This window comes from Carcharhinus amblyrhynchos, chromosome 14 (genome assembly GCF_965287045.1).
Source record: "Carcharhinus amblyrhynchos chromosome 14, sCarAmb.v2.hapA, whole genome shotgun sequence".
Classification (NCBI taxonomy): domain Eukaryota; kingdom Metazoa; phylum Chordata; class Chondrichthyes; order Carcharhiniformes; family Carcharhinidae; genus Carcharhinus; species Carcharhinus amblyrhynchos.
In genome coordinates this window covers 74,774,952-74,799,979 of record NC_137337.1, presented here as the reverse complement: position 1 = coordinate 74,799,979, position 25,028 = coordinate 74,774,952, and the positions used below count along the sequence as shown (strand labels likewise).

General features: G+C 43.2%; 1 protein-coding gene across 1 annotated transcript; it reads right to left on the bottom strand.

Moving 5' to 3' along the window:
• Positions 1-791: 791 nt before the first annotated feature.
• plek2 (pleckstrin 2) lies at positions 792-24,826 on the bottom strand. Its single transcript, XM_080202064.1, has 9 exons — positions 24,748-24,826; positions 18,379-18,543; positions 16,488-16,669; positions 12,427-12,518; positions 10,144-10,331; positions 7,897-7,998; positions 5,209-5,292; positions 3,406-3,487; positions 792-1,635 (listed from the first exon to the last, which is right to left on the bottom strand). Exons 1-9 carry the CDS (start codon positions 24,793-24,795, stop codon positions 1,508-1,510), a joined length of 1,071 nt encoding a protein of 356 aa, XP_080058190.1. The 5' UTR covers positions 24,796-24,826; the 3' UTR covers positions 792-1,507.
• Positions 24,827-25,028: the final 202 nt, after the last annotated feature.

The window sequence follows — 25,028 nt, the reverse complement described above, 5'->3', positions numbered from 1 at the left end:
TAGGTCGATTGGTCATGCTAAATTGCCCCTTAGTGTCAGTGGGACAAAATGTTACAATCAACATGTAAGGTAAATACATGGACGACAGGGATAGGGCCTGGGTGGGATTGTTGTCGGTGTCAGCTCGATGAGCCGAATGGCCTCCTTTTGCACTGTAAGAACTCTATGAACGTCAATTCCATAAATATGTGGGGTTACGGGGATAGGACTTGTGTGGGATAATTTCAGTGCAGGTTCAGTGGACTGAATGGCCTCCTTCCGCACTGTAGGGATTCTGTGGGATTGTAACATTTCTCCGGCCCTAGGCTAAGGCACAGAATACAGTACCCTTACTGCACTCATGCACAGGTCTGCTATCTCAGGGCAGAGTAGGGGAGTATCAACCTCCTCTGGCCAGCATCAACTGTTCACTGGATAAACCTATCACTGAGCAAGGACAGATGAAAAAAAATTCCAGTGAGTTTTTAAGTATCTCTGTTTCCTGCTCTAACTCATCCCATCGCAATGACAGTGGAATGATGCAGAAGAGGGTTCCACAGATGTCAGCAGCTACGTAGTTCTGAGAACCTTAACGGACTATTCGACTGCGAAAACGTCACAGCCAAGCTTGCTGCATGTTCATCTTACGTCTGTCATTGCTGGATAGCAACCAGGAGCAGGAAAACCCAGTTAATTCCCACCTTCTCCTTCAGTCACCCGTCCAGGGACACAACTGTTCGGAACAATGTCTCATCTCTGCCTACTGGCAGCAATCAGCCAAATCAAGAATGACCAGAGAGGAGATAAACAACTTCAAAACACCCAGTGTCCTCCTTTAATTATTAGATTTTTTATCCTTTTAATTACAGTCAAAAATCTCAGACCAATTTTAAGGAGCGCTGAGTTAATATTTTTAGATGAAAGCAAAATCCAACTGCAGTAGCAAATTCCACAAGGTATTTATATTTGGGTACACATTAAAGCAATGACATGACAAAAAGAACTGCAAAATTTAGAAAAATAAAGTGCATAAATAATAATTTGGGTATTAAACAACTGCAAAAGACCTCATTTTCTATCTTGTCTTGAAATTCCAGTGAAAAGGTACTGTTTCCATGTGGCATGCCTACTGGGGTGGGGTGGAGCACAGTCTTTGAGTGCAATCTCTTCAATCTGGTGACTGCTCAATTTGTCAAACATTTACAGATGGACAAATAGCAAAATATTAATCCAGAGTTGGAGATTAATACCTCCTGTGGTTGTTGTTTTATATCCAAAGTCTGCCAGGTTCACTCGCTCTCCCAGCAAAAGAGATCTCAAAAGCCAATTAGTAACTTCTGTCAACAATGTAGACGTGTGCAAGGGAGAGAGAGAATATTGGACATGTTTTCACATTCAGGACTGCATTCTCTGGCAATTTTAAAAAAAATAGTCCAAATGCCACGAGATAGAAGCACTTCAGAAATTTGGCATCAAGTTCATTTCCTTTGTTTTTCTCACGCCAACTGATGGCACCTTTGCAAGATATTCATGTCAACTGTTTAATTGCCTGGATCCACTCTGACCTTTCTGCACGGGAGCCAGCTTGAATATAATAATGCACATCATCCGTAGTTATGATCTTGAAGAGATTGCCTTGAACGTTTCCCTTTATGCCTGAAAGATTCAATAACCAAAAAGGATAAATATTTATGTCTGTCATATTAAAAAGACCTTTTCTGCCATCTGATGGAAAATAATAATTTGGTGAACCTAACACAAGTCACAGCTTAGAAGCAATCTTTAAATCTCTAAATGAGATACATCATGAGCACTAGCTGATTAGCACTAGGGGAGCCATGAAGGCATGATGATTAGCACTGCTGCCTCATAGCACCAGGGTTCGATTCCTGGCTTGGGTCACGTTCTCTCCGTGTCGGCATAGGTTTCCTCTGGGTGCTCCGGTTTCCTGTCACACTCCAAAGATGTGCAAGTTAGGTGGATTGGTCATGATAAATTGTCCATTAGCACCAGGGGGATTAGCAGGGTAATTTTATTTACCCTGGGGTTACAGGGGTAGGGCCTGAGTGGGATTGTTGTCAATACAGGCTTGGTGGGACAAATGGCCCCCTTCTGTACTGTAGGGATTCTTAAAGTTATTTATTAGACACAAGTTAGCTTGCATTAAGACTGCAATGAAGTTACTGTGAAATTCCCTGAGTCACCACATTCCGGCACCTATTTGAATCAATGCACTAACCAATACACCTTTCAGAATGTGGGAGGAAACCGGAATGCCCAGAGGAAACCTACACAGACACGGGAAGAACGTGCAAACTCCACACAGAATGACCCGAGCTGGGAATCGAGCCCAGATCCCTGGCACTGTGAGGCAGCAGTGCTAACCACTGTGCCACTCTAATCTATAATCTCTAAATGTGATACTTGGTGATTAACAGAGATTTGAAAAAGACCAATACTACTCTGAAGTTGTTTTTTTTCCCCCTTTTATTTTCAAACTCATTGTACTAGCTGCTTATTGCAGCATCTTCCTCAGGTGTGTTGTCCAAATTGACATCTCATCTAATAAGTTTGACTGAGAGCAGCCTCTCCACAAATGAGGTAATTATTGACATTGACTTAAATTCGAAAATAAAATGAGGTCTTTATTACTCCTTTATATGATTGAATGAAATGCATAAGTTGTGCAGTTTGCAATCTTATAATTAAATATCTTGTTGAAAGACAGCAGAACCTCTGGTCAATACTTGCTGCCAACATTTGTCTGTTGAATTAAGCTTTTCATAACTTTTTGTTCTTTAATTTATCATGGGAGAAACCAGCAAAAATTTGTTTATTGCCTCTTGCTGCCTAAGAAGGTCTTGGTACGCATTTTTATTAAGCAGTAATTAGCCAAACAACTGAATCTCTTGCTAGGCCATTTCAAAGAGTAAAAAAAAATACAGTGCAGGAACAGGCCCTTTGGGCCTCCAAGCCTGCGCCGATCATGATGTCTACCTAAACTAAAACTGTATGCACTTACTGAGTCCATATCCTTCCATTCCCATCCTATTCATGTGTTCATTTCATACGCACTTAAGAGTGAACCAGATAGCGCAAGACTGAATCTCTGCACCAGAATGGGTCAGAGTTGAAGGATCTGACCTCTGAAGAAACCAGTTGGGTCTTTACAATAATCCAGTCGATTTGTTTTTTGGATGGCAGCTCACAAATCACCAGGCTGATAGCAGTTGATTTGGAACTTGACCCTTGTTGCTAGTACATGACCTCTGTTACTAACCTTTGACCTCTGTGGGTCCTCCAGTACCATAACCACCACATTATTGTACTGTAAGCACCTCAAATGTTGCCCGATATTTCACTGGTTATTTTGCGCAACTTAATGCCTCTATCTCCACCGATTTCTAATGAGAGATCAGGTCTTACCTGGTGCGACGCCATTGTCTTCCAGAGCAGAAACCAAGCAGCCTCGAAGTGACAACCCACCTGCAGGCTGATTATTGTTTTCCTAATGAGGCAAAGCAATTATTTCAGGTCAGTTGAGAAAAACCTTTCATGATTTAATCAAAACAAATGTTAATGTGCAGGAAGCACAAATTGACTGCAAGTTACACAGGAACTTTCTTTTGAATATTCCATTTTTTTTTGGTCTTTCTGTAGGCCACACTTCACAGCTAAACCTACACTGAGGACTTTGATAACATTCTGCTTCCCCCTAGTCTCTTGGCTGCTCTTGCATGATCTGCGAGGTGGATTCAAGATGTCAACCTTGTAGCTTTTTCTGTACTCCTCACAGCACCACTACCAAAAAAGTAAATAAATATTGTGTTCCCTTCCACACCACTACAGACTTTGCTTCACCCTTTCAACATCTCTCTTACACGAGGTAAGAGGTTAGTAGAGTTCATCACGAGAAGCAGAGGGAAGGACTTGAAGTGAGACTGTGGATCCAGAGAGGGTTTCCAATCCAGCCTCCTTTTGTGCTAGTAAGTATTAGCTAGGACGCATCTAATAAAGAAGATGCAAGTTGCCTAACAACCAAAGACAGTACTTCCAATAGCGCAGCACTCCCTCAGGTGCAGGAGTGGAGTGTCAGTTCACATTTGCATTAAAGTTAGGGTGGCATGGTGACACAGTGGTTAGCACTGCTGCCTCACAGTCCCAATTCTAGCCTCAGATTACTGTCTGTGTGGAGTTTGCACGTTCTCCTCATGTCTGTGTGGGTTTCCGTCGGGTGCTCCAGTTTCCTCCCACAATCCAAAGATGTGTGTGTTACATTGATTGGCCATGCTAAATTGATCCTAGTATCGGGCGGATTAGCAGGGTAAATACGTCGGGTTACGGGAATAGGGTCTGGATGGAATTGTGGTCGATGAAGACTCAATAGGCCAAAAGGCCTCCTGCGGCACTGTAGGATTCTATAAGTCTTTGCACAATTTTCTGATTGAGGTGTAAGTGTTATCCAGTGATTCACGGCTGTGTGACAGTTTTAAATGTTACACATACACAGTACACTAGTCACTTCAAGCTGGAGGTCGCCTTTTGACAATCAGTGTTCATGAGCAAAATGTTCATGTGATATTCCTTTCTTTACTATATTAGCAGCCACTAACCCAGGTTGAGTGTTATAACTGGGATCAGGATCACAGCGGTGGAGTCTAATGTGCGAAAGACATCAGACTGAATAATTTTTTTAAAAGTATCAGAGCATTAACAAAAAAATGCTGGATTTAGTCAGCTGGTCGGACAGCATCCATGGAGAGAGAAACAGAGTTAATGGCCAGAATTTTATCGGCATGCTCACCCGAGGCTCATAAGATCCCACCCCGAGCCAATGGAGAATGCCGTCCTGCGAGCCTTGCTCGCCCCGATTCTGGGGCAAGCAAGATGTAAAATTCCGGCCAATATTTCAAGTCAATGAGCTTTCAAAAGAACTCTAGGGTCATCGACCTGAACTATTAACTCAGTTTCTCTCTCCACAGATGCCACCTGACTTGCAGAGTATTTCCAGCATCTGCCGTATTTTACTTTTCTATCAGACTTTTGCCTAGATTTGGATGCAATGGGGCAGAGAATGTCCAGCTAATGGAGGGGGGGATATCAAGGCAGATACCTCATTCTGCTACAAGAATCCCTCCCAGCAGCTGACCTTGAAATGGTATGACAGGGACAGATGAAGCAGTCAACACATTCACACAGAAAGCTGACGTTAAAATGCACAATATTAACCTTGCAGGGATCGTAGTAATGTAGGTGTGCAGGTTCAGACCTCAAAACAAATCTTCTCACTTTCCAATTCTTCCTTTTGTGTCCCTAAGTACAAAACAAAATTCACAATGTTTAAGATCTTGGAATTCAGAAAGATTAAAGTTTCATGTAGATAATTAAACACTTAAGATGAAAACTGATATTCAGCGGAATCTCCAGGCTTCTCGCATTGTAGAGTCACTCTTCGAACATACTGTGATACATTCATGTTGCCTTAAAGTTTTTGAAGTTTATTTATTAGTGTCACATACAGGCCTACAATAACACTGCAATGACGTTACTGTGAAAATCCCCTAGTTGCCACACTCCGACACCTGTTTGGATAACACTGAGGGAGAATTTAGCATGGCCAGTGCCCCTAACCAGCATGTCTTTCAGACTGTGGCAGGAAACTGGAGCACTCAGAGGAAATATACTCAGACACGGGGTGAACGTGCAGACTCCACACAGATGGGGACCTAAGCCCGGAATCAAACCTGGATCCCCGGTGCTGAGGCAGCAGGCAGCCAGGAGTCAAACCTGGAATCTTCTAATCCATAGTCTGATGTGTTATCCATTGTGCCACTGGCCCACATGTCAAAATTGGGCTGCATTTTGCAGCTTGGAATGTAGCACCACCCAGTCTGGCAGTTCCACTTCAGAGGTTAAATAATAATATTTGGCTTCACAATCCAATGGTCAAAATTCATGCACATGACAACTAGAATCATGGACCTGGCTTCGATTCAAAAGGTGAGCTAATTCACAATACCATTGGAGCTTGGGTATATTCAAAGCAGCCTTAAGAGTAATTGATTAAATAATTACGTAATAGAATCAATATCAATAAAAATGCATAAACATATTTATTTAGCAAAACAACCTTTAGCAATGGTAATAAATTTGTCTTCATTCCCTCTGGTTCCCACCCACTTAAACAAGGTTAAGATAGAAAATCCACCCAGAGTTTCAAAGTGGTGAATTTAACCTTTTCTTGATTAAATAAAAAAGCCAAAACCAACATTTTGAAACTTTGGGCTTGATTTTTGTGGCTTCCATGGGGTTGAGTGGGCTGGGATAGTAATGGGAGCAGCATCTGGGCATGGCTCTGCTGTTTCCCAACACCTGGGGAAGGCAGGGAAGTGTAATGGCTCCCACACCTCAGAACCAGGGAGCCAATTAAGATGTTTAAGGCCCCAGTTATTATGGAGTAATTTTTGCAGGCTCAGCGGCATTTTGCTGATTACACAATGGCTCCACCCAGCCACATACAGGGGGTTGTCATCTCGATCAAGGTGGTTCCCTGCAGCAGATCAGGGGGACATCAGAGCTGTCAAGAGGGCCCCCTCTTGCCCCAAAGAGGGGGTTAACCATAGAATCCCTACAGTACAGAAGGAGGCCATTCGGCCCATTGAGTCTGTACCAACCACAATCCCACCCAGGCCCTATTCCCATAACCCCACATACTTACCCTACTAATCCTCCTGACACTAGGGTCAATTTAGCATGGCCAATCAACCTAATGCGCACATCTTTGGATCCACATGGAAGGCTGCACCTGAGGGTCAAAATAATCCTCCATGGTGAGGTGCCCTCGTGATTCCTGGCCTGCCTCAGCTGTGCCCATCTTCCCTTGTGGGGTTGCTGAAGCTCTAGAGTTGTTGGCCCTCAGATTGGACCAGCAGCATTGGTATCCCTAACAGGATGGTGAATGTGGAGATCGCCAATACGGAGGCCACCTCCAGCAAGACAGCACTGGCACTTCCAGCAAGTGCCAACTCATGAATCCCATTTGGCATTAACGCCCCAAATCCCCCGGCCCCTTATTTCCCATTATGACTCCCCCTCTACATTCCAATTTCATTTCCCCTTCCAGTTATGAAGACAATGGAACAATTGAGTAAAATTGTCAAAAATCAGATTAGAGCCACTCCCCCGCCCCCGATCACTGTTTGAAATGAAGAGCAGGAGACATAGAGGAGCAGCTTATTTGCCATTTTACGCCTTCACCCAAAGTTAAATTATAGGGTGACACGGTGGCACAGTAGTTAGCACTGCTGCCTCACAGCACCAGAGACCCCTTGGGTCACTGTCTGTGCAGAGTCTGCACAGGTTTCCTCCGGATGCTCCAGTTTCCTCCCACAGTTCAAGAGATGTGCTGTTTGGATGCATTGGCCATTCTAAATTCTCCCTCAGTGTACCCGAACAGGCACTAGAGTGTGGACTAGGGGATTTTCACAGTAACTTCATTGCAGTAATAATGTAAGCCTACTTGTGACATTAATACTTAAACATACTCCCATTAACAAATTCATTTTAAAACTACATCAATCCAAAAGATATATATTTTTATTCATATGATTTGGGCCTCACTTGTTGCCTGTTCCTATTTGCGCCTGAGAGAGTAGTGGTGACTTGCCTTCTTGAACCACTGCAGTCCATGTGGTGTAGGTACACCCACTGTGCAGTTAGGGAGGGAATTCCAGGATTTTAACTGATATTTTGATCAACATGTCAACTCTGGGGAGTTGTCATTTTTAAATACTTGTAAGGTAGGTTTTCCTGAGAGATTACCTCAATTCTTCCATCACAGGGCTCGACAAACTAAATTAATTGCAGAATGTTCGCATCTCAAGCCAAATGAATTGCAGAGATTAAGAGCCAGATTACCTGCTTCACCAGAAACCCTTGCTTCACAATCTTGCCGCTGAGCTCCATATGGGGTATTTCGATCTTATCATTTGAACTATCCGTCTTCCCCTCATTTTTTGCCTATAGAAAATACAAAATTCAAGAGTTAGGTTTTGGCATCCTGTCCACAGTCTCGCCACATCACCACCCTGTCCCCACCACTACCCCACCCTCATGACTGGGAAGGGAGTTTAAAAGTATGGTTGGTTTCTCCTTTAGGGGTCTCAACGTGATGTTGAAACTTAATGGGGTCACATTGACATAAGGCATGTATTGTGCTGCCGAAATAGGATGGTGCAATCACCGTTTTAGATAAGAATTTACACCCCTCCTTGAGACAATGTGCCCACCTGGCTTTCCCTCTATAACACAAGGAGAAATTATTTCCACTGGAAGGAGGATCCACACAGTAAGAAGTCTCACAACACCAGGTTAAAGTTCAACCAGTTTATTTGATAGTAAACCCACAAACTTTCAGAAACACTGTTCTCTCGTGTGTGGGTACACAGCCAGAAGTTACAGCAGCGGTGGGCAACCTATGGCCGGGGGGGGGGGCAGTGGAGGTGGGTGGTGCACATGTGGTCCATCTGGATTCTAAGTGTGACCCATGAGACATTTTGTTGACCGTTGCTCACACGCAGGTTGTCACATTCTGCTGATTTCCATCCATTTGGTGGTTTTCCGATAGGTATGACTGAAGTGATTCGCACATGAAGTAAAGGCATGTGAAATGAGGTGCGTGCTAGTTGCTCACAACATTAAGTAGTCTGACAACACCAGGTTAAAGTCCAGCAGGTTTATTTGGAATCACAAACTTTTGGAGCACTTCTTTTTCATCAGGTGGGTGGAGAGGTAGGTTTCACAAACAAGGCATACATAGACCTATATATACATAGGTCTGTTTACAGATAGACAAACTCCAGTCTGTATGCATGTTTGTGAAACCTACCTTTCCACTCATCTCATGATCAGCACTCCAAAAGCTGTTGATTCCAAACAAACCTGTTGGACTTTAACCTGGTGTTGTAAACTTCTTACTGTGCCCACCCCAGTTCAACACCAGCATCTCCCCATCGTGGCCTCACAACATTGTTTGAGAGAGTTGTGCACTCCGTGTCCAAATTGTAAATATTTATTTTGTTTCTACCAAGTTGATGATAATTCTATTACTGTGTAAATGATTAATCATCTGATTGATTAAGCTCTGACAAAGGGCCATACAGACTCAAAACGTTGTCTTTATTCTCGCTCCACAGATTCTATCCAATCTGCTGAGATTTTCCAGCATTTTCTGTTTTGTTGCAACATTTTCTACAGCTCATTATGAGATATTCAGCAGAGCACGGAGTGAAAGTAATATTAAAATACTGAGCGCAATTTGTGTATCCAAAATACTTTTAATAGGGCCATGGTTAGCTAACAAGCCCTATTTCAAATCTTGTAACCCACTGGGATGGAGGGGGGCCACTCATGTTGCCCACTCACTAGCCTAGGTGGCCTCTCATTTGGTTAAGCTTTAAAATAAGTGGCAAAAGAACTGGAGGGGGATGGGGAGACATTTTGAATTGATTTATTATTGTCCCATGTATTGGGATGCAGTGCAAATGGAGCACTATACAGTAAAATCATGCTGTTCATAGAGTACATAGGGAAGAAGGAAAGAAGAGGTTGCGGAATACAGTGTTACAATTATCAATAGGGTGAAGAGAAAGATCAGCTTAATATGTGATAGGAACATTCAAAAGTCTGAAGGCAGCAGGAAAGAAGCTTGTTCTCGAGTTGGTTGGTATGAGTTTTCAGACTTTTGTATCTTTTTCCCAACGGAAGAAGGTGGAAGGGAATATGTCTGGGATGCGTGGGTCCATGATTATGCTGGCTGCTTTGCCAAGGCAGTGGGAAACGTAGACAAGTCAATGAAGGGGAGGTTGGTTTGTGTGGTGGACTGCAGTATGTTTACAACCCTTTGTAGTTTCTTGTGGTCTTGGTCAGAACAGGAGGCTTACCAAGCTGTGATGCAGTGGGGAAAGCTGCTCTCTATGGTGTGTCTGTAAAAATTTATTATACACAGTGAGTTGTGAGCTGGAACATGCTGCCTGAAAGGATGTACTGGAGGTGCATTGCCAGCATTGGATCTATGTTTCAGTAAATAATCAACACCTTCAGAAGAGGAGAAAATGAAAGAGGAGAAAAGGTAAAGAGTGACACTGCGCACAACTGGAGACTTACAAAGCAGTAAAGTGCTGTAGAATCATCGAGGAACAGGTCTGTGCCAGCAGTATTCCACACAGCTTTCGTACTTTTATCTCCAACTGGTTTAATGAAATCGTCTTCAATTAGGAGAGAGGCTAACGCAACACCATCAGAACGAAATGGGACAACATTTCTGGACACCAGCCAGTCAATCACAGTAGCACCTTTAGACAGAAAAATAAAGATATTAAATAATTAGCTCCACTCGTTGAGAATTAGTCTAGAGATAGAGGGAACACATTCTATTCAGTGGAGAGTCAGAGCTCCCCATACCTCTCAGATAAGGGATTGCAGGCGTATTATCTTTAAAAAAAATGCAAAGCCATGGTTCTGCTGGAAAAACAAGTGATAAAATTACAGACTCTTTTCGTTTTTGCTATATTTAGTTTCCAAAGGGATTATAGTTTAACCATTGACATATTTTCTTGAAGTCAACTTTTAAAAGGCAGAAGATATTTAGATCAGTATTAATTCGTATCACACAGTACCAAAAACTATGTAATACTGTGAAATCTTGATATCATAAGCTTATTGCCCAACTTTCAGATCCAATAACATAGAAACTAGAAGCAGATGTAGGCCATTCAGCCCTTTGAGCCTGTTCTGCCATTCATTTTGATCATGGCTGATTATCAAATTCAAAATTTTGATTTCCCCCTTTTCCCCATATCCCTTTAGCCCCGAGAGCTCTCTCTTATTTCTTCTTGAAATCACACGTTTGGCCTCAACTACTTTCTGTGGTAGTGAATTCCACACATTCATTACCCTCTGGGTGAAGAAATTTCTCCTCACCTCAGTTTTAAGATGCGGGTTGATGGGTTTTTGATAAGAGAGGGGGTTAAGGGTTATGGGGAGAGGGCGGGAATGTGGAACTGAGCCACGACAGATCAGCCATGATCTTATTGAATGGTGGGGCAGGCTCGAAGGGCTAGATGGCCTGCTCCTGCTCCTATTTCTTATGTTCTTATCTCTTTATCCTTATCCTCAAACAGTGACTCCTAGTTCTGGACTCCCCCACCATTGGGAACATTCTTTCTGAAGTTACCCTATCAAATCCTGTTAGCATTTTATAAGTTTCTGTGAGATAGAGATATATATCATCAATTGGAATTGGAAATCCTTTTTAAAATGGCTTTATGTTCCTGCACCTTCTTACAGTAGTATTTTGCTAAGTAAATGTTTACATTAACTGAAAGGAACCAGGGTGTAAATATCTACTGAAAGCAGCTTTGCCTTTCACCATTTGTTCCTTGGGCTTTTCTTTGGACAGGTTCAGTTGAAATCTTATCAAGCATCTGTTCCCACCAAAAAACAAACCTCAGCATATCAGAAGTTAAAGCAGTGAATTAGAACCAGTTTCCAGGTCACACTAAAAACATAACAGGAGAAAAAGAAACTAAATTATTAGAACTATTATTGCTATAAAGGTGACTTACTATACCTTTCTGAACATATCAACACTCCTTATTTATACTGGGAGATTACAGTTCCCTGCTCATTTATCTAGTATCTTTATGAAGAAAATGTTTGCTTTTATTAATATGAACTTGTTCACAGTGTGAAATCACTAATTATGAGAAAACCAACCAATTTTTAATTTTAAAACAGTCAAGATTTTTAAATGGAAGTTTGTTGCTTTTCAGGTATAATAGAAGTAAAAAGTGTATTGGTGATTCTTCATTGATCCTTAGTAAGATCCTGGCTGGAGTATGGTGTGCAGTGTTGGGTTCTAGACTGCAGGACAGATGTCATAGGCAAAATAACACAATGCCATGAGGAAATAGAATTACAAATTGTAGTGTTCAAATATTCAATGTTTGATTATAAGACTCTGAATACTGATCTATGCTTACTGTGCTTGATCGGTTAAGCTGGAGTGTTGACTCAGTAAAGTAAATAGATGCCACAGAAGCTGAGTTGGAAGTAATGATTCTATGACTGAGCTCGACTCCAACTGAATGACATCTAACAGGTCTTGAGAACATTAGTGGAAGTGATCATGGAGATACTATCCTTCTGGCTGAAACAGAAGCAGTGTTGAGAAACACATTCAATTGAAGAGGGTATTGAGCATAACTGTGATCCCTCCATGGTCAAACAGCCCATCATCACATATATGCTTTTTAGCAATGAGTAAAGAATGGCCTCAGAGGATTGTCTGGAACCATATCTTCCATAAGGGAGGGAAGAAAAGCAGAAAGAACAAAATAGTGAAACAAAACTCAAGCCTTGTCCAGGGTTCCACATTCACTCGCTTACCTGTAAAGCACATCTTGTAGGTATTCCCATATTCGCCATTTGTCATCTCTTTGATCCCACTGCTGGCTTCTTGCATGTCAATGATTAAGTGACTATAAATTGAAAAGGAAATATTATTTTGCTGTTAAAGGTAGTGAGTGGCACAGCAGTTAGCATTGCTGTTTCACAACGCCAGGGACTTGGGTTCAATTCCCGGCTTGGGTTACTGTCTGTGTGGAGTTTGCACATTCTTCTCGTGTTTGTGTGGGTTTCCTCTCACACTTCAAAAGATGTGTGGGTTAGGTGAATTGGCGATGTTAAATTGCCCCTTAGTATCAGGAAGATTAGCAGGGTAAATACAAGGGTTGTGGAAATAAGGTCTGGGTGGGATTGTTGTCAGTGCAGGTTCAATGGGCCGAATGGCCTCAATCTGCACTGTAGGGATTCTACGATTTATTTATTATCATTCTCGGATGTGGGGAGCTGTGTCCTTCAGGATTTGGAGCAGAAGCCCTCCTTAAACTGCTGGAGCTAACTTTAATACAAACAAAACCTCGATCTTCAGACCTCAGTTTACTTATTCATGTTGCAAATAGGTTTCCATTAACACCACAACGAAGTTACTGTGAAAATCCCCTAGTCACCAACTCCGGCGCCTGTTCGGATACACTGAGGAAAACTTAGCATGGCTAACGCACCTAACGAGCACGTCTTTCAGACTGTGGGAGGAAACCGGAGCACCCGGAGAAAACCCACACAGCCACAGGGAGAATGTGCAAACTCCACATAGACAGTGGCCCAAGCTTGGAATCGAACCTGGGTCCCTGCAATTAAATGTCAAAGACATTGTGATCTGGAATCACAAATAGAACAGACTGAGTAAGAATGGCAGGTAGCTTTCCCCGAGGGGAATTGGTAAAGCAGCTGGGTTTTCTCCAATAGTTTAAAGGACGTTTTACTGATACCAATTTTTGACTTCCATTTCTTTACAAAACCAAATTCTCCAGCTTTCTCTGTGGGATTTGAAACTCGCATTCGACAGTGTATTAACTCAAGTCTCTTCAGCAGCGTAACCCTCCACACTACCGTAGCTAAATATCCCAAGGCAATTGAAATTTAATTAAGTTTAATTTTAATAACTATTATATTAATTGATAGGTTCCAGATTTTACACTGGAATTGAATATTAGTGTACAGCAGTTAAACACTATCAGAGTCAACGTGCAAGCCAATCAGTTTTAGTTCCGCCTTATTGAATAATAGAATAACAGTCCAAAAAATGTACGGGTTAGGTCGATTGACTAAAGTTGATCCTAGTGTCAGAGTAATTAGCAGGGTAAATGTGTGGAGTTATGGGAATAGGGCCTGAGTGGGATTGTGGTCAGTATAGACTCGATGGGCTGAATGGCCTCCTCCTGTGCTATAGGGATTCTATGATTCTGTGAGAAGGAGGGGATAATATTAAACTTTAGAATGGAATGATTCATAAGCTTCTTGCAGTGCAGACAGAGGCCATTCAGCCCATCAAGTCTGCACCGACAACAATCCCACCCAGGTCCTATTTCTGTAACCCACCCATTTACCCTGCTAATCCCCTTGACACTATGGGGCAATTTAGCAGGGCCAATCAACCTAACACACACACATCTTTGGACAATAGGAGGAAACCAGAGCACCCCGGAGGAAACCCACACAGACGCAGGGAGAATGTGCAGACTCCACACAGGCAACACCTGAGGCTGGAATTGATCCCTGGCACTGTGAGGCAGCCATGCCAACCACTGTGCCGCCGTGCTGTCCACAAACTTGTTATGAATAAATTAATTTGAACATTAAAGAACAAGTTTATTTCAGGTTTTGTGAAGCTAAATAATAAACCAGAATAATAAAAAGCAGCATTTCCTGACGCTGCTGCCATCAAAATACATTAAAAACATCTAGCTTCTTCCCTACTGATTATGATATAAAATAGAGAATATCAAAAATATATCATTGCCACACTTATAACGCACATTTGTAGCAAGTCACTGTATTACAGAGATCAGCCATGAATATTTTTCAAAACAGGTGCATCAGTAAGGTGAAAGATATTCATCAAATTGATTCTGAGAATGAAAGGATTGATGTATGAGGAAAGATTAAACAGTTTGGGCTTATACTCGCTGGAGTTTAGAAGGATTGAGAGGCGTTCTGATTGAGGTATATAAAATACTAAAAGGGATTGATAAAGTAAATGTAGACCAAATGTTTCCTTTTATGGGACAATCTGGAACAAAAGGTCACAGAGTATAGGTTGAGAGGCAGTAGATTTATAATTGAGATGAGGAGGAACTACTTCCCACAGAGGGTAGTGAATTTGTGGAACTCATTGCCCCATAGCGTGGCGAAATCTGAATCATTAAATGGTCTAAAGAAGGGGATAGATAAATTTCTAATTAAAAAAATGGGTTAAAGGGATGTGGGGAACAGGTGGGGAGGTGGATTTGAGACCAGGGAAAGATCAACCATGATCTGATTGAATGGTGGGACAGTCTCGAAGGGCTGAATTTGCCAACTTCTGCTCCTAATTCCTATTTTCCTAGGATATTCCTTTGACTTCCTTGATGGCTATGATTGGATAAGCCACACAAACCACACAGATCCTGGGTTCAATCCCTGGACTGTGCTCAGTTAGATTATCTAAGACATGGTGGGACTAGGTCTGCTTGGGGATGTATTAATTGAGTTGGGGTGACCAGGAATACACCGCCTGAGAGGATGATGGAAGCAGATTCAATAGTAAATTTCAAAAGAAACTGGGATTCATGCACTCAATAAGGAGAACCTTGCAGCACAATGGGAGAACAGGAGAGTGGAATTGGGGAAGTGTTTCAAAGAGCCAGCATGGAAAAGATGGACTGAATGGCCTCCCTCTGGAAGATGCTATGGGTGGGATTTTCCGGTCCTGTTGAAGGTGAGCCCCACCCTCCCCGTGGGGCAGGGTGAATGAGCCATGTAAAACGTCTCAGGCATCATCACGACTGGAAGACCCCGCTGGCAATGGCAAGCTGCCCCCACTGTGTGAAAACACACTGGGTGGGGGTGAGGGAGGGGCTGGAAAACCCTGACCTATGATTCCCCTTACAGTAGAACATAAGAACATAAGAACATAAGAACATAAGAACATAAGAACATAAGAACTAGGAGCAGGAGTAGGCCATCTGGCCCTTCGAGCCTGCCCCGCCATTCAATAAGATCATGGCTGATCTGAAGTGGATCAGTTCCACTTTCCCGCTTTCTCCCCATAACCCTTAATTCCATTGTCTGTCAAAAACCTATCCACCCGTGACTTAAATATATTTAGCGAGGTAGCCTCCACCACTTCAACGAGCAGAGAATTCCAGAGATTCACCACCCTTTGAGTGAAGTTCCTCCTCAACTCTGATCTAAACTGCACCCCCCTTATCTTGAGGCTGTGCCCTCTAGTCCTGCTATCCTTTCTAAGCAGGAAGAATCTCTCTACCTCTACCCTATCCATCCTTTTCATTATCTTATACATCTCTATAAGATCCCCCCTCATCCTTCTAAACTCCAACGAGTACAGACCCAGTCTATTTAGTCTCTCTTCATAGTCCAACCCCCTCATCTCCGGTATCAGCCTAGTGAACCTCCTCTGCACTCCCTCCAAGGCCAAAATATCCTTGCGCAAGTGCGGCGACCAAAACTGCACACAGTACTCCAGCTGTGGCCTCACCAGTACCCTGTACAGTTGCAGCAAGACCTCCCTGCTTTTATATTCTATCCCCCTCGCTATAAAGGCCAGCATTGCATTCGCCTTCTTGATCACCTGCTGCACCTGCAGACTGGGTTTTTGTGACTCCAGCTGGAACATGTGTGTAGATAGATGAAGACAGGATCGTCCTTGTCTGTCATGTGCCAAGTGGTTCAATTGGCGATCGTCCAGATTTGCATTAATAGAATGGTCGTACAGCTGGGCCACATCTGTCAGTCCATGTGGGACTATAGTCTGGAATGGCTACAGACAAGAAGGAGAAAGTTCTGGGAGGAAAACAGGACACAGACTGTGAAACAGGAACACTTACTTGAGGCAGATGTTTGCTGGTATTTCAAACGGCACGTTTGAAGTGTTTGATTGCTCTTGGCAATCAGGGTTAGCAGCTCTGATCATTTTTTGAATGTCTGCCGCCCAGGAATCTCGCTGTTCACGGGACGCCGCTTCCAGGAAATGCTCAACGGAATTCTTTGCCTTCAATTTAATCACCAGCTGGAAGAGAGTTGAAGACGTATTCAGACTTGACTCTAAAATTTTCAACCTCTTTGACAAAACCTCCCAACCAGAGAGAGTCCAAACATTTCCCTTGACTTTCAATGGCATTGCCATCACCTAATTTCCCTACCATCGACATCCTGGAGTTTCCATTAACCAAAAATGTAACTGGACCACAAGCAGGTGGTGTGATGGAATACTCTTCACCAGCCTGGATGAGCGCAGCTCCAACAACACTCAAGAGGTTCAACATCTTACAAAACAAAGCAGCTTGCTTGATTGGCACTCTTCCACCACCTTAAACATTCAGTCTCTCCTTCACAGCAGCGTGCACAAGATGCATTGCAGCAACTCACCAAGGCTCCTTCAACAGTACCTTCCAAACCCCCAAACTCCTCCCCCTGCAAGGGCAAGACCACATGGTAAAACCACTGGATCCAAGTTCCCCTCTGAATTACACAAGACCCTGGGTGGGATTTTACAGCCTTGCTCATCCCAAAACTGTAAAATCCCACCCGAGGTCAACAGACCTTCCCATGCTCTGCCCCTCACCCGCTCCAATTCCCGAGGCCAGCGGGCCAGTAGAATTCTGGTCCCAGACTTAGAAATATACCTCTATTCCTTTCCTGGGTCAAAATCTTGGAAGCACCATTCCTCTCACCCTAACAGCACCTGATCGCTGCGGTTAAACAAGATGGCGTATCCCCTTCCTCAAGGGCGATTGGGAATGATGGCCTTGCCAACGACCCCCGCATTTCATGATCAAATAAAACTGACACCGTGACACAACTGAAATGCCCCCAAACCACTCAGCTCAAGGGCAATTAGAGAGGAGCAACAAATGCCAGTGACACCCACATTCCATGAAGGAATAATTCTTTTAAAATCAATGCACTTTGCATTCCTTAAAGCATTGCTTTGAGGGAATTCAGTTCTGTCAAGTGTCTAAAGGCCGCATTGCGAGCTGTGTAAAACAGTGTCACACAGCTCCAGATTTGATGTCTTGCCTACACTGTTAGCTTGTCACAGTTGAAATGGTGATAGAGACGCTGCGATGACCTGAAGTGACCTTGGGTGTTATGGGAAAAGGGAAATCAGTCAGGGATTGTAGAATTCCTACAGTGCAGAAAAGGCCATTCAGCCCATCAAGCTTGCATTGACAAAATTCCACCCAGACCCTATCCCAGTAAGCCCACATATTTACCCTGCTAATCCCCTGACACTAAGGGTCAAGTTAGCATGGCCAATTCACCTAACCAGCATTTCTTTGGACTGTGGGAAGAAACTGGAGAACCTGGAAGAAACCCATGCGTTCATGGGGAGAACATGCAAACTCCATACAGACAGGATGGAATTTTGCCGTCCTGCCCACCATGGGAAGCGTAGCAGATGGAACATGGACCATACAAACATCTATTGACCTCTGGCGGGATTTTCTGGCCTTGAGGCAAGTGTAGCCCAAGAATCCTGTCCACAGTCACCTGAGGCCAGAATTGAACCCAGGTCCCTGGTGCAATGAGGCAGCAGCGCTAAGCACTGTGCCACCCGTGAGTTATCAAATAATAAAGAATATCAGAAAGGAATGGTGCATTTAGAATCTTCAATTCATTTATAAAATTGTACAGTTTAAAGAAATTCATTGGCATAAAGTACACAAACAAGCTTTACAATGTTATAAACATACAAACATGCTTTACAATTCTTACCGGCCTGTTTGCATAATCCATGCATGGACAGAGGAGAGTGCACCCTTCCAGAGATATGATACCTCTAGGTCGAGGCTCCTTCTTTCCTCCTTGTATTTTATAGTAGAGAAGCTGATCTTTGGATAATATGAACCATCGCATCTTCCAGTTGTGAACAACATGGCCCTGAAATTAAACGCTCATCTTAGAAATCTCCCTGAGAGCAATCCCTAACCAGCAGAATCACCCAGCTGTGTGACGATTGCAAACTTTTGCAGAACACATTCATTGTTACACAAGGAAAGTGCATCTTACCCACATCAGCACTGAATTTTGATAACTTTAGGACCATTCCTTATCCATGGTATACTGCCAAAGTTTGAGCTGTAGAGCTCAGAGAAACTGCATTAGCCATATCATTTCTAAATCTAAAATTATATTGTTTTCCTAGGTATTTATTATTTGATGTCTCACAATCCCAGGTTAAAGTCCAACAGGTTTATTTGGAATCACAAACTTCCGGAGTGCCACTCCTTCCTCAGGTGAGTGACTCAACTTGAGTGGGTTGGTGATGTGTAGCCCTTTCAGGATTTTGTCTGTTCACCTGATGAAGGGGCAGCGCTCCAAAAGCTTGTGATTCCAAATAAACCTGTTGGACTCTAATCTGGTGTTGAGAGACTTATTACTATACCCACCCCGGTCTAATGCCGGCATCACCACATCTTTATTATTCAAGTCTTCAAATGTCAGTAAAATGAAGCCTTTTTAAGTGAACCGAGCGGTATTTTGATTAATTAGTCATTAGCATAGCTAGTATTTCATTTTACAACAGTTTAACTGTTTAATGTAAGCCTATTAAAAATGTTTGAGTTTATTTATTAGTGTGACAAGTAGGCTTACATTAACACTGCAATGACGTTACTGTGAAAATCCCATAGTCACCACACTCCAGCGCCTGTTCGGGTACACTGAGGGAGAATTTAGCATGGCCAATGCACCTGACCAGCATATCTTTCAAACTGTGGGAGGAAACTGGAGCACCTGGAGGAAACCCACGTAGACACAGAGAGAGTGTGCAGACTGCACACAGACAGTGACCCAAGCCAGGAATCAAACCTGGGTCCCTGGCGATGTGAGGCAGCAGTGCCGCAGAATAACTTACTTCCAGCTGAGGAATGGTATATCAAGGGACAAATGTTTTTCTTAATTTATATTCATAAAGTTTCATCTTGGTGCACAGGACATAATTTCAAAATCTGAAGAGGATGCAAATCTTGGAAGTATTGCGAACTGTGAGGAGAGTAGTGATGTACTTCAAGAGGATTAGAAACATGCTGGAGAAATGGGCAAACATGTGAGAGTGGAACAATATGGAGAGAAGTGTGATTAGAAGAAGCAGCAACATAAATTAAGGATACAATTCTAAAGGAAATACAGGGCAGACGCTCATGGATGTAAGTGTGCAAAAATCATTGAAGGCAGCAGGGCAGGTCGAGAAAGCAGGTCATAAATTAAACTAAATTCTGTGTTTTGGAAATAGGGGCAGAGCACAAAATAATGAACCTTCATATAGCGGGGGTTCATCCTCAAAAGGAAGGATTTCACCAACTTCTATAGATGCACCATAGAAAGCATTCTTTCTGGTTGTATCACAGCTTGGTATGGGCTCCTGCTCTGCCCAAGACACCAATAAACTACAAAGGATCATGAACGAAGCCCAGTCCATCACACAAACCAGCCTTCCATCCATTGGCTCTGCCTACATTTCCCACTGCCTCAGCAAAAACAGCCAGCGTAGTTAAGCACCCCACGCAACCCAAACATATTCTCTTCCACCTTCTTCCGTCGTGAAAAAGATACAAAACTCCGAGGTCACATACCAACCGACTCAAGAACAGCTCCTTCCCTGCTGCCATCGGACTTTTGAATGGACTTATCTTGCATTAAGTTGATCTCTTTCCACACCCTAGCTGTGACTGTAACACTACATTCTGCACTTTCTCCCTTATTTCCGTATGCTTTGTCTGTATAGCGTGCAAGAAACAATACTTTTCACTGTACATTAACACGTGACAATAATAAATCAAATCAAAACAAAATCAAGATGTGAAGGCTTTAGAAGGGTGCAGAGTTTTACTAGAATGGTTCTGAGGATGAGAGACTTATGAGGATAGATTGGCAAATGTGGGGTAGCTTAGAGAAGAGAAGAGAAGGTTAAGAGGAGATTTGTTAGGCGTGTTCAAAAATCATGAGGGGTCTGGAGTGTAAATGGGGAGAAACTGTTCCCATCAGCAGAAGGTCGAAAACACCAAGGTAATTAACTAAAGAGCCAGAGGTAACATGGGGAAAAACATCTTTAGGCAACAAGTGGTTTGGATCTGAAATGTACTGCCTGGGCGTGTGATGGAGACAGATTCAATTGTGGTTTTCAAAAGGGAATTAGACAATTATCTGAAGAGAAAATGTTTTTACAGGGCTAGAGGGTGGAGAAGTGGGACAGGCTCAGTTATTGATGCATGGAACTGATACAAAGACATTGTGCTGAATGGCCTCTTTCTGTGCCATAACCATTCTGCATCATATGGACATACAGATTAGGAACAGGAGTAGGCCAGTCAATCCTGTTCCACCATTCAATAAGATCATGGCTGATCTGATTGTAACTTCTCACTGACCCCTAATAGCCATCAAGAATCTACCTAGCACAGCCTTAAAAATATTCAAATACTGCTCCCACTGCCCTTTGAGGGAGAGACTTCCAAAGATTTGTTACCTGCAGAGAACAAACTTCTCATCTTGGGCTTAAATGAACGCCCTAGTTCTAGATTCACCCACAAGAGGAAACATTCTCTCCAATCCTCTGTCAAGACCCCCTTAGGATCTCCCATTCAAGCAAGTTGATGAACACATGAGGAAGAAAGAAGCTGAAGGTTACCCTGATAGTGTGATCGAGAAGGATGGGAAGAAGCTTGTGCGGAACATAAACACCAACATAAAGGAGGTGGGCCGAAGGGCCTGATTGTATGCTGTGAGTTCCCCGTAAAGCTGCCAAAAGGAAGTACAAATACAAATGCGTTTCACATCGTCAGGTCATCAAAGCCACGGAGTAAGTGTCCAGTAGGCCAGCACAGTTTGGGGATATTGATGCTGTGTTAGATCCTGGGAACTCTGAGCTGCCTGTTTATGAGTGTAGGGAGTTACAAGGTCAGTATTATCTGTTTGCAGCCAGGGAATTGTACAGGAGAGTTACAGCTGCTGCTGAACATGCTCAGAGACATTCAGCACCAGCAGCGAGAAGCCCAGGACCCTAGGCCCGGAGTTCCCTCCACCATCACTGAAACCTCCCCAGGCTTTGGGTTCGCGGCCATACTGAGAGCTCCGGATATTTGGGTCAATCCTCATCATCCAATCTGAACTCAAACTCCAAGAACCCGTGGCTAAACTTGCCCTTGTTCCCCACCTAATACCTCAGGTAGAATTCACTCATCACTGGTCATCTCCGTTTACACATCATACAAGCCCATGAGTCTTTTTTATTCACGTGAGCATCGCTGGCCGGGCTGGCAATTATTGTCCATCCCTAACTTCCTTTTCAGAGGACATTTGAGAGTGAACCACAATGCTGTGGCTCTGGAGCCACATGTAGGGCAGATTGGGTAAGGACAGCATCTTTTGTTCCCTAAAGGACATTAGTGAACCAGATGGGTTTTTCCAACAATTGACAATGGTTTCATGGTCATCAGTAATTCTTAATCCCAATTTTTTTTGTATTGAATTCAAGTCCCACCATCTGCTGTGGCGGGATTTGAACCCGGGACCCCGGAAGATTAGCTGAGTTTCTGGATTAATAGTCTAGTGATGATACCCCTAGGCCATAACCTCCCCTAATGTGATCCACAAGGGACTGTGGGCATCTCTCCATTCAAAAGATGAGCCAAGTGGTTGTAAACAACTTGAAGGACCCAATTCCAAAAGTGAAGGAGACGGGCCTCCATGAACCACTGCAACCAACACGGTGATAGAACCCATGCCACTGGCATCAGTCCACATCACACGCTGACCATCATGGCTATGGCTCACATCTAACTCGAAACATTGACTGTGTTTCTCTCTCCACAGGCGCTGCCAGACCATTTCTGCCTTTATTTCAGATTTCCAGCAACTGCGGCATTTTGCTTTTATTCCAGAGAGTTTAAATAGGACATTAATCAAACAGGATTTCAAGTTGGACCTGTGATTATTTAATATCATGTTCAAAGAAAAGCAGAATACCATGGATGATAAAAAAACTTGCAACAAAGACAAACATGTTTAAAATAATAAAGGTGTGGAGAGAGAAAAACTTCAAAATTCTCCTGCCTCGCCAGCCATGGAATCAGAGCAAGGTGAGGAGCAGACAACAGAAACGCCCACTGACCTCGGGTAGGAATTTCCCATCTCACTCAAGCAAAGGACGTAAAATCCTGCTCAAAGAGTTGGTGTTTTTTGAGTTGGCTATGAGTCATTTTTGACTCAAAACTTTTGGTGGACTTTAACACCCCTCCCCCCCACTCTTACCAGTAAGATTTTCCAGTCCTGCCAAAGCCAGTGGACTTTTTAATGGCTCGCCACACCTTCCAGCCCTGCCTCGCATCATGACAGGACTGTAAAATTCCACCCATTAACTCCGTTTCCCTCTCCGCAGCTGCTGCAAGACCTGTTGAGAGTTTCCAGCACTTTCTATTTCGATTATGTCACATTTAAATGCCAATCGCACAGAGATGACTGCACATTTGATCAAATATGACAAGGTAGGGAAGAAATATCAGCGAAAACCAGGAAGAAGCAAAAAAAAAAGCCAGTAAACAAAGAACAGGAAAACAGGACATGTTTCATTTTCCAACTTATCTTAAGTTGCTCCCTAACTCGAAGGTAAACTGTTAATGCTAACACAACTGAGTGAATTGGTTTCCTGAACAGCCAAGTTTGGACGGAAAAATAGATTTTTCTTGACATTTTGCTGCATAAACCATGTGGTGTGGTATACAATCATTCAGATCAAAATGTTCTGCCAACTGGGTTCACAATCGGCCAGCTAATCAGTATTGGACGGGGGGGGGAGAATATCAGCTAGGATTGCTTTGGTTTGGATCCATTAACTCAGTTAGAAAGCCCCATTAGGTAAAGACAAGATTAGGCTTGGTGCGATTCCTCCCGTGGTCAAATATCTGCACTGGCACTGTCTTGGCTCGCTTGTCAATGAAGTCCACTTGAGCAAAGGTTCCTGAGGACTCCTTCTGCCCGGGGAACTGTGCTCGATCAGGGTTAACACCAGGGACTGCGGCAGAGAAAACTCGAGGTGATTGAATTATAGGCCGGAATTTTCTGATGGTTGCTCCGGCGGGATTTTCCTGCCCCACTGCAGTGAACAGAGATTTGGCTGGCCTCCAAAATCTTTGCCCTCGTTGCAGAGGGAGCGTGGCGTGAACAGCCGGTAAGATCACGCCCATGGAATGAGAAAGCACAGAAGGAGGCTATTCAGTAATAAATAACAGAAGTCCTAATGTTGCTCACATCACCTTACTTCAAACTTGCTGCGCAAGGAGCTTAGCAGTCATACACAAAGAGGTTTTCTAAATAAAGAACTTTACTTTCACTCCATCCTGTGTCACTTCTGTTCAATGAAAGACAAGATCTTGGTATCCTCTGCACCACGTCATAGAAATAAACAAGAAAATACAGGTGACACGGTGGTTGGTGCTGCTGCCTCACAGCACCAGGGGTCTGGGTTTGATTCCCAGCTTGGGTCACTGTCTGTGCAGATTCTGCACGTTCTCCCCGTGTCTGCATGGGTTGCCTCTGGGTGCTCCGGTTTCCTCCCACAAAGACACGCTGATTAGCACATTGGCCATGCTAAATTCTCCCTCAGTGTACCCGAACAGGCGCCGGAGCTGGTGACCAGAGGATTCTCACAGTAACTTCATTGCAGTGTTAATGTCAGCCTACTTATGGCAGTAATAAATAAACCTTACTTTTTTTTTTCTGGAGTTTCGAACCTCAGTCAAATTGGAGAGTAAATTATTTTGGATGTTTGCATTCCGGACAAGCAACTACGTGAGAAAACAAATCTAACAATACAAAGCAGGGAGAATAAGGAAGAGCCAGGAATAAAAGGGTCCCAAAATGTTTCAGTCTGAAATGCTTAATTATGTTTACACAGCACGAACTTTTTAACCAACTTTAAAATGCTAAAACTTTTCTTAAGCTTATTACGGCATCAATTACTAATTCGAAACAATAGTCACTTGAATTGATTCACATTTAACACTATCTATTAGTGTCGAGTAACATTAGGTAGAACTCACTTTTGCAGCAGCAATATGCAGTTTATAATGAATAAGATTCCCTTACCCTTTTGACCAAGAATCCTTCCCTTGATATGGCTGTTTCCCCCTGCATGCTGACTGTTCTCACCCCGGATTCCCTCTGTGTGTTTGACACTAAGCTGCTAAACTTTTAACACCTCCGGAAATACCTAATTGAGACTTGCCAATGAGTCGCCCGCCCCCATCTCCACACCTTGGGTGCAGTCAGCATGACTAATCCTGAGTAATGTTTGCCCGCAGGACGTTTTGAAGTGGACTGGGCTTTGACCGGCAGGTGTTGTGAATAAAACACGGTCTGGAACAAAA

Coding starts and splice junctions, on each gene's coding strand:
- plek2 (XM_080202064.1), bottom strand. CDS start 24,795: ATGCAGGGGGAAACAGCCATATCAAGGGAAGGATTCTTGGTCAAAAGG. Junction 16,670..18,378: donor TGGATTATGCAAACAGGCCG/GTAAGAATTGTA, acceptor ACTCTCTTCCAG/CTGGTGATTAAATTGAAGGC. Junction 5,293..7,896: donor AAGGGTTTCTGGTGAAGCAG/GTAATCTGGCTC, acceptor TTTTGTACTTAG/GGACACAAAAGGAAGAATTG.